A 9,325-nucleotide genomic window follows, 5' to 3' on the forward strand; every position below is an offset into this window, starting at 1 on the left:
TGGCACTGGTTGTCGCCATCCCCTGTGCCCAGCAATGGCTGTCCCTGTCCTTGTCCCCAGGGCTGCGTGTCCTGTCTCCCACCCACAGTGAGTGTCACTGTCCCCTCTGGGCCATGGGTATCCCTGGCACTGTGTGTCCTTGTCCCCAACCCTTGCTGACTGTCCCTGGTCCCCCCAGGCTGTTTTGATAGAATCATTAGATAGAATCGCTTCAATAAAATTCTTTAATGAAATTGTTTTGAAAGAATAATTCATTAGAGTGGCTTTGCACAATGGCCTTTGTGGCCACAGTGGTCACCAATGCTGCAGTGGCCTTGTCACGCAAGGGGTCTTGGTGGCCATGGTGGCCGCAATAGTGCCAGTGGTGGCAACAGTGGCCTCATTGTGGCCATAGTGGACACTGCCTTGGTGACCTCATTTCTCTGGGGGTCCTGGTGGCCTTGGTGATCATGGGGACCACGGTGACCTTCGTTGCCTCTTTGCTCAGACAGTCCTGGTGGCCACTGCCAGGGCTGTGGTGGCCAGGAGGAGCCCTCGGAGGTGGGAGGGGGCCCTGGGGATGCTCCCACCTGTGGGGAAACAAGGGCGGTGAGGGGTCCATGGGGGTGACGAGGGCTCAGGGGGCTACAGGGGTACGGGGGGCAATGAGGGGGGTTCAGGTGGGATGGAGGACCATGGGGGGTGGGGATCGGGGGGTCAGCAGGGCCATGGGGGGAGCGAGGGGGTCGCTCAGAGTGACAGGAGTTTCAGGAGCCATGGGAGCCATGGGTGGGGGCGGGTTAGGGGTGACCAGTGGCCGGGTGTGCGGGGAGGGATTGGTGTCCAGGGGGGCCGTGGGGGCTTTAGGGATGATTGGGTTTTGGGGGGGCAGTGGGGACATCCAGGGAGCAAGGGGTTTCAGGGGGGTCATAGTGGGCTTTAGGGGCTCCAGGGGCTCAGGGGAGTCATGGGGTGCCATGAGGGGTGTCAGGGGGGTTCCAGGAGTTCAGGGGTCTCAGGGTGGTCTCAGCCCACCCATGTGGAGCATACAGGGCTGGTCCCCACAGAGATGGTCAGCAGAGGGCAGGGACAGAGAGCACAGGGGAGTCGCCCTGTCTCTGTCCCTTTCCCCATCCCTGTCCCTGACCTCCCCTGGCAGGTGTGTCCCTCTCCCCTCCCAGATGTGGGACCCCTCCCCATCGCTGTGCCCTGTCACTGCTGTCTCTGTCCATGTCCCCCATCACCTGTGGGTGTCATTGTCCCCTGTGCCTCATCACGGGTGTCCCCATACCCGCAGTGGGTGTCCCTGTCCTCCAGGTGATGCCCACGGTGTCACGTCGCAGCCACTCGCAGCTGTATTTGCTGAAGGTCCCGGCAGAGCGGAGCTGGATCTGTGCCCTGTCCCCTTCCTGGGTGACACTGGTGATCTTGAAGGTCTCAAAGGGCGGGATCAGCACCTCCTCCTCACCAGGATTGGAGGAGAATTCCCGGATGTCCACGCCCTGACAGGTCTGCACCTGGAACACCGTGTCTGTCCCAAATTGCTGAGCGATCTCTTTACGCAGCGACGTCGACGCGAATCGACCGAACCGGACGGTGTCGCCAGGCCGGGCCTGGAACCGGACCCCGCGCACCCCTCGGAACACGTGGTGACACCGGGGTCCCTGCGTGTCCCTCAGCGTGGTCAGCGCGTCGGTCAGCAGGAAATGCAGCACCTTGAAGTGGAAGTTGTCCCGGTATTCCCGGCGGGAGCGCCCGGCCCTGCGCACGGCGTCGTTGAACTCCTTGTACATGTCCTTCATTGTGTAGGTCATGATGGCCGTGGCCTGGGCTGGGGACAGAGGGGTCACAGGGGGCCCCCGCCTCCACCACTCGTCCGCGGCCTTCACCCAGACCCGGGCGAACAGAGGGTTCTTCTGGAACTCAAAGTGGTTGAGGGCCGGCAACAGCTCGGTCATGGCGTGTCGGCAGCCCCGGTACTGGTCATCGAAGGAGTCCAGGGCCATGTCCAGGGGCACCACCGTGGTGGCCGAGGTGGCCACGGTCATTGCCAGCAGTGCCACGGTGTGAACCAGCGGGTCCAGAGAGGGGGGAGGCCACCAAGACCAGTGTGGGACACTGGGGATGCTGGGACACTGAGGGGACAGTGGGGGACACAGGAGAAAGACTGAGGAACACGGCAGGACACTGATGGGACACTGAGGGGACATGGGGGAACACCAGGGGACACAGGGAAGGTCCCTCCATCCGGGACTGGGGAAGGAGGGTGGCGTCAGCCTGGGGAGACGTGGGGGCAGCCCTGGTCAGAACACCCCTGGACACATCCTGGGACCCTGATCCCAAATCCTGGGGTCACTCCTGGATGCCCCAGTGTCCTCCAGTCCCACCAGGGACCCCAGTGCCACACCCACAGTCCTGTGTCATTCCCCCGGTGTTCCCTCAGCCCCCCCAGAACCCCAACCCAAATCCTGGGGTCACTCCCTGAGCCCCCCAGTGTCCCTCTTGGCCCACGCCCAGCCCCCAATGCCAATCCCAGTCCGGTGTCCCCTTTGGGGTTGTTGGAAATGATACACCCCAGGACCCCAATCCAAACCCGGGGATCACCCCCTGTCCCCTGCAGTGTCCCCCAGCCCTCCCATGGCCCCAGTCACACTCCCAGGCCCCCCCTGCTGCCCCCCAGAGCCCCATGAACCCCAGTCCCCTGTCCCCAGTGCCCCCCACTGTCCCCCAGGATTCCAATCCCATGTCACATTCTCCCCCAGGGTACCCCCGGTGTCCCCCATTGCCCCAATCCCAATCCCACTGCACCCTGTCCCCCCCCCAAGTGTCCCCAGTGTCCCCCCAGCCCCTGATACCGAAATGGGCCGCAGTGAACTCCCAGACACAACTGGAGGGATCACAAAGCCGGAATTCTTGATCAGCTCGGGCTCACCACAGATCTCTCCTGGTCCTGCAGGTCGGAGGAGACTTTGCCACACGGAATCTGTCCATCCTAGCTACACAGATGCATTAAAATGAGCTTCTTAGCTGACACAAACCCAGCACCTCCTGGAAATAATTTTCTTGGGTCCGGCTCTCCCTGGAAATCCTCTTCTTGTCCTGGAGAGTTCCTAAAGCGGGATCTGAGGCGCCGCCTTCACTGGGTGCCCCAATATCTCAGAGGACCTCAGCTCAAACTGTCACTTCCTGCCGGCGCTGAGCCTTTCTGTCTGAGAATTTTGGGAACCTCCACATGAGTTTCTGTTAACTCTTTCTCCACTGGTTCGAGCCGCTTTTATAGTCCCGTGTAAATACTTTTACATCCTTTTATCATTCTTGGAGTCAGGCTTTCAGCTCGACCCTGCACGGTGTGGGGAAAAGCCACATTATGGAAAGCCAAGTGTCCACACTGCAGTTTTGATATTTTATTTGAACAAAGGGACAGAGTTGCCACAGCCTGACCCCCGTGGGGTTTCTCTCTCCCGGTTTCAGAGGATGCATCCTCCTTTTATCCCAAACTCTCGGCTGCACCTTGCACTTGGATCCCTATCCAGGGGGCATTGGGAAGAGCGGGGCCAGGAGGGCAGGGAGTGATGGTGCCCCTCTGCCCTGCCCAGTGAGGCACATTAGGAGTGCCGTGTCCATCTCTGCCCAGTGCCGCGTCCAGCTCTGCCCAGTGCCGTGTCCATCTCTGCCCAGTGCCGTGTCCATCTCTGCCCAGTGCCGCGTCCAGCTCTGCCCAGTGCCGCGTCCATCTCTGCCCAGTGCCGTGTCCATCTCTGCCCAGTGCCGCGTCCAGCTCTGCCCAGTGCCGTGTCCATCTCTGCCCAGTGCCGCGTCCATCTCTGCCCAGTGCCGCTTCCAGCTCTGCCCAGTGCCGCATCCAGCTCTGCCCAGTGCCGTGTCCATCTCTGCCCAGTGCCGTGTCCAGCTCTGCCCAGTGCCGTGTCCATCTCTGCCCAGTGCCGCGTCCAGCTCTGCCCAGTGCCGCTTCCAGCTCTGCCCAGTGCCGCATCCAGCTCTGCCCAGTGCCGCGTCCATCTCTGCCCAGTGCCGCGTCCATCTCTGCCCAGTGCCGCGTCCAGCTCTGCCCAGTGCCGTGTCCATCTCTGCCCAGTGCCGTGTCCATCTCTGCCCAGTGCCGTGTCCATCTCTGCCCAGTGCCGTGTCCAGCTCTGCCCAGTGCCGCATCCAGCTCTGCCCAGTGCCGCGTCCATCTCTGCCCAGTGCCGTGTCCATCTCTGCCCAGTGCTGTGTCCATCTCTGCCCAGTGCCGTGTCCATCTCTGCCCAGTGCTGTGTCCATCTCTGCCCAGTGCCGTGTCCATCTCTGCCCAGTGCTGTGTTCATCTCTGCCCAGTGCTGCGTCCAGCTCTGCCCAGTGCCGCGTCCAGCTCTGCCCTGTGCTGTGTCCATCTCTGCCCTGTGCTGTGTCCATCTCTGCCCTGTGCTGTGTCCATCTCTGCCCAGTGCCGTGTCCATCTCTGCCCAGTGCCGTGTCCATCTCTGCCCAGTGCCGCGTCCAGCTCTGCCCAGTGCCGCGTCCAGCTCTGCCCACTGCTGTGTCCATCTCTGCCCAGTGCCGTGTCCATCTCTGCCCTGTGCTGTGTCCATCTCTGCCCAGTGCCGTGTCCATCTCTGCCCAGTGCCGTGTCCATCTCTGCCCAGTGCTGTGTCCATCTCTGCCCAGTGCCGCGTCCAGCTCTGCCCAGTGCCGCGTCCAGCTCTGCCCACTGCTGTGTCCATCTCTGCCCAGTGCCGTGTCCAGCTCTGCCCTGTGCTGTGTTCATCTCTGCCCACTGCTGTGTCCATCTCTGCCCAGTGCTGTGTTCATCTCTGCCTAGTGCCGCATCCAGCTCTGCCCAGTGCCGTGTCCATCTCTGCCCAGTGCTGTGTCCAGCTCTGCCCAGTGCTGTGTCCAGATCTGGGCACCTGGAGCAGGACAGGAAGAACCTGCAGCTCCTGGAGCTCCTGGAGGGCAGCAGGGATGATGCCAGGATTGGGGCATTTCTTTCACAAGGTGACAAATAACAGAGTGAATGGCAGTTTTCTGTTCCCCTGAAGGCACTGGACTGGCACTGAAGACAAACCATCAGACATGATAAAAGGATGTGGAGGTTTGCACACAGGGCGTTAAATGTGGCTGGAACCCGTGGAGGAAGAGATAAAGGGAACTCCAGTGGGGTTTTGGCAAGTTCTCTAACAGGGACTGAAAGGCGTCTGTGCAAAGAAAACATTCTAGGAAAAGTCAGTGTGATATCAAAGTATCCAGTGAACACGACCCCCAGAGACCCCGTTTTTGTAACTCTCAAGGACCATAAGAGGACTTCCATGCGGAGGTGGAGCCTGGCAAATTATTTCTAGGAAAAGTGCTGGTTCTGTATTGGATAAGGGACACCTTTTAATGAGTGTGTATAATTCTGGTGGATAAATTCCCTGTGGCAAAGCCCTGCCTGACCCACGGGACCAGAAGAGATCTGTGCTGACTCTGAGCTGATCGAGAATTCCAGCTCTGTGATCCCTGCAGTTCTGTCCGGGAGTTCACTCCGGCCCATTTCGGTATCAGGGGCTGGGGGGACACTGGGGACACTTGGTGGGGGGACACTGGGGACTGTGGGATTGGGGTCTGGGAGGACACTGGGGGTGTCACTGGACTGGAATTTGGGTCCTGGGATGGTCCAGGGACAGCGATGGAGGGCACGGGGCACATGGGCGTGGCAGTGGGGTTGGGGTATAGGAGGGGGACAAGGGGACAATAGGGGGCCCCAGGGCTTGGGTCATGGTCCTGGGGGCACGTGGTCACTGGGAGGGGTACAAGGGACTGGGAGAGGGACTGGGGTAATGGAGGCACTGGGAAACACTTGGAGTGAGGGGACACAAAACTCTGGGCATGGGATTGGGGATCTGGGGGCCTGGGGGACACTGGTGGTGCTCCAGGATTTGGGATGATGTCCCAGGACATGTCCAGGGGTCTCCTGGCCGGGGCTGCCCCCACTCCCCAGACTGACCCCACTCTCCCTCCCCAGCCCCTCACCAAGGAAGCCTCCCCATGCCCCCCCATGTCCCTCAGTGACCCCTGTGTCCCATCTGTGTCCCCTGGGGCCCCTCAGTGTTCCCTCAGCGTCCCCTGGTGTCCCCCAGTGTCTTCCTTGTGTCACACAATGTGTCCCCTCAGTGTCCCCCAGTGTCCCACCCAGGTCCCTGTGGCCTCTCTTCTCCATGGCCCCCCTGGCTCACACCCTGGCACTGCTGGCAATGGCCGTGGCCACTGTGGCCATCGAGGTGGTGCCCCTGGACATGGCCCTGGACTCCTTCGATGACCAGTACCTGAAATGTAGCGTTGACTGAGGATTTGCTAGAACTCCAGGTCTCTGACTTCTGCAATAACTATGAGTTTTTCAAGAACTGGAAAAATGCCAAGGCTCAGTGGAAGGGGCGGGGGTCTCCTAGAAATTCTCTTACCCCAACGAGTCCATCGCCCTCATGGCCTACACCATGAAGGAGACCAACTTGTAAAGGCAGTTCAACGACGCCGTGCGCGAGGCTGGAAGCTCCAGCTGGAAATACTGGAAGAAATTCCACTTCAAATCTCTGCATTTCCTGCTGACGCGCGCCCTCCAGAAGCCGAGACCTGACGAGTGTCAGTACGTGTTCCGGGGGGTGACAGGGGTCAAGTTCAATACGACGACTGGCAAGAAAGTCTGCTTTGGTCAATTCATGTCAACGTCTCTGAGCGAAAAGGAGGCCCAGCGTTTTGGGCAGCACACGATGTTCAAGGTGCACACGTGCCACGGTGTGGACATCCAGAAATTCTCCATGTATCCAGAGGAGCAGGAGGTGCGGATCCTGCCCTTCAGGACCTTTAATGTCACTGATGTCCGTAAGAACGGGAACACAATGCACATTGAGCTTCGCTTCCACAACGTCTCCAGCAACTACGACTGCGAGTGGCTGAAAGGTGACACCATGGGGACAGCCTGGGGGGATTGGGGGCACTCAGGGAGGGTTGGGGACAAGGACACACAGTGCCAGGGATACCCATGGCCCAGAGGGGACAGTGACACCCACTGTGGGTGGGAGACGGGACACCCAGTACTGGGGACAAGGACAGGGACAGCCATTGGTGGGCACAGGGGATGGCGACAACCAGTGCCAGGTGAGGGGGACAGGAACATCCAGTGCTGGGGACACCCACTGGGGTTGGGGAGACAAGGCCACCCATGGCTGGGCACAGGGGACAGGGACCTCGCTACGGCCCCCTCTGCCTGCACAGCCTCAGCTCCCGCCACCCCCCCCACCCCTGTCCCTCCCCCCATGGCCCTCCTGATGTCCCCATGACCCCCTTCCTCCATGGTCCCCCTGACCCCTCTCTTTGTGTCCCCAGGTGGGAGCCTCTCCAGGAACTCCCCCAACCTCGGGGGGCTTCTCCTGGCCACCGTGGTCATGGCAGTGGTCACTGGAACCCTCTGAGCCACGAGGCCACCAAGGTCCCTGTGGTCTCAGAGGCCACTGTGGCCACCATGACCACAAATGCCACCAGAACCTGCAGAGAAATGAGGCCACCAAGACTACTGAGGCCTCTGTGGCCACTATGGTCACTTTGGCCACTGTGACCCCTCTGCGCATTGGAATCACCATGATCACCATGACCACTGTGGCCACTGTGACTCACGAAGCCACTCTGGCCACTGTGGCTCCCGCGGTCACTGTAACTACTGAGGCCACCATGGCCACCGTGGTTACAGCAGGACCAGGGAGGGCAGGGCTGGAGCTGCCAGGACAGCACGGACAGCACGGACAGCAGAGACTGGGCAGCACCTGGGGCCGGTTGGGCACTTCCCGACAGAGGGGTTTTGGCTGCCAATGTCATGGCCACCTCCTAAAGCTCCTCGGCTGCCTCGCCTGATGTGTCAAAACAAATTTCTGCTTGCTTGCCTGGAGTGGGAAAAATTGCTGCTTGCTTGTCTGGAGTATTAAAAACGTATCAAAAATGTGATCCGTGCTGGCCTGGCATATCAAAAGTTTATCAAAATTTGCTGCTTGCTCACCTGATGTCTCTGCTACAGATCTTTTAATGCATTTCCTGAAGTGTGCCTCATTTCCTAAAATAAAGTAGTTCCTGGGGTTTTCTTTAGTGGCAACTTAAAGGTTTAGTTTTCAAACCTTGATCTGCAGAGAAGCGATGGAGAAATGTTCCTCCTTTTCCCCTCTGCACTCCCTTTTCACTGCAGCCCCTCAAGAAGGACCTGGAGGGGCTGGAGCATGTCCAGGGAAGGGAAGGAGCTGGGGAAGGGTCTGGAGCTCCAGGAGTGGCTGAGGGAGCTGCGGAGAGGCTGCTCAGAGCAATTAGAAAAGGATGAACAATCAGTTTGGGGCCAGATCCACAAAGTTCCTGATTTGAGGCAATGCAACAGAAGAAGTATTGGGAGGAAAAGAAGAAAACCAAACAAAAAGAATGAAAAAAAAAAAAAAAAAGAAAAGGGGACAGAGGCACCACCATCCATTCATTTATGTAAAAACGTGGTGTTTCACCGGGAAACTCTTTTTTCTTTCAAATCGTGGGATTTTCCCTCTTCAGCCCGCACAGCTCCTGAACGCGCCGTGGCGTTGTGGTTTGGGAATTGCCCACCGGAGGGCAGCAGCGAGCAGGGTTAAACAGCGGCACTGCGCATGCGCAGCTCCCCAGCTGCAGTTCCGGGTGCCACCAGCAGGCGGCAGCACGAGCCCCGCCCCATGCCGGCCCCGGGGCTCTGCAATGGTTTGGGATGGAGCCGCCTTAAAGCCCGTCCGGTGCCAGCCCTGCCATGGGCAGGGACATCTTCCCCCGGCCCGGGCTGCTCCAGGACCCCCAGCCTGGCCTTGAACCCTTCCAGGGACAGGGCAGCCACCCCTCCCCGAGACAGCAGGAGAACATCGATATGGATCTAGTCGATAAATGCATTTTATGGATCCCTGCGACAAGAGCTCAAAGCCCTCCGTGCTTCCAGTGCCGGAAGGATTTTGTTGCTGCCGTGTTTAGTCCCCCCAGGTGACGGACAGGTGTTCCGGGGCCAGCGGCCCGCCCTGGCGGGTGAGCAGGGCCGGCGGCCGGGCAGGTGTGAGCCGCGCTGCGCCCTGGGCGCCCTGGTTCTCCCGGAGCAGCTGCTCCTGCTGATCCTGCAGCCGGGTTTTGGCGTCCCTGAGCAGCTGGCAGTGCTGGAGGCGGCCGAGCAGCTCCTGGCGCAGGAGCCTGTTCTCCGCCCTCACCTCTTCCACGTGCTGGATCAGAGCCCGGAGCGCCACCTCGTCGGCTCCCCAGGTGAGCTCCCGCATCCTGTGCTGGAATTGCCGCTCGCACTCGGCCTTGTCCTGCCGGAACGCGCTCCCGA

General features: G+C 60.1%; 1 protein-coding gene across 1 annotated transcript; it reads right to left on the reverse strand.

Moving 5' to 3' along the window:
- Positions 1–244: 244 nt before the first annotated feature.
- Positions 245–2,374, reverse strand: LOC136300899 (erythroblast NAD(P)(+)--arginine ADP-ribosyltransferase-like). Its single transcript, XM_066203615.1, has 2 exons — positions 1,271–2,374; positions 245–569 (listed from the first exon to the last, which is right to left on the reverse strand). The coding sequence occupies exons 1-2, from the start codon at positions 2,187–2,189 to the stop codon at positions 484–486; spliced, it is 1,005 nt and encodes a 334-aa protein (XP_066059712.1). The 5' UTR covers positions 2,190–2,374; the 3' UTR covers positions 245–483.
- Between the last annotated feature and the right edge of the window lie 6,951 nt (positions 2,375–9,325).

Source organism: Chamaea fasciata, unplaced genomic scaffold, assembly GCF_029207755.1.
Source record: "Chamaea fasciata isolate MVZ Bird 193981 ecotype frontalis unplaced genomic scaffold, bChaFas1.0.hap1 SCAF_1, whole genome shotgun sequence".
Classification (NCBI taxonomy): Eukaryota; Metazoa; Chordata; class Aves; order Passeriformes; family Sylviidae; genus Chamaea; species Chamaea fasciata.

Bases quoted from the DNA above. Each gene is read 5' to 3' on its own strand.
- LOC136300899 (XM_066203615.1), bottom strand. From the start codon at position 2,189: ATGTCCCCTCAGTGTCCCATCAGTGTCCTGCCGTGTTCCTCAGTCTTT. The intron at 570-1,270 runs GTATGGGGACAC...GTTTCCCCACAG, and splicing joins GACAGGGACACCCACTGCGG to GTGGGAGCATCCCCAGGGCC.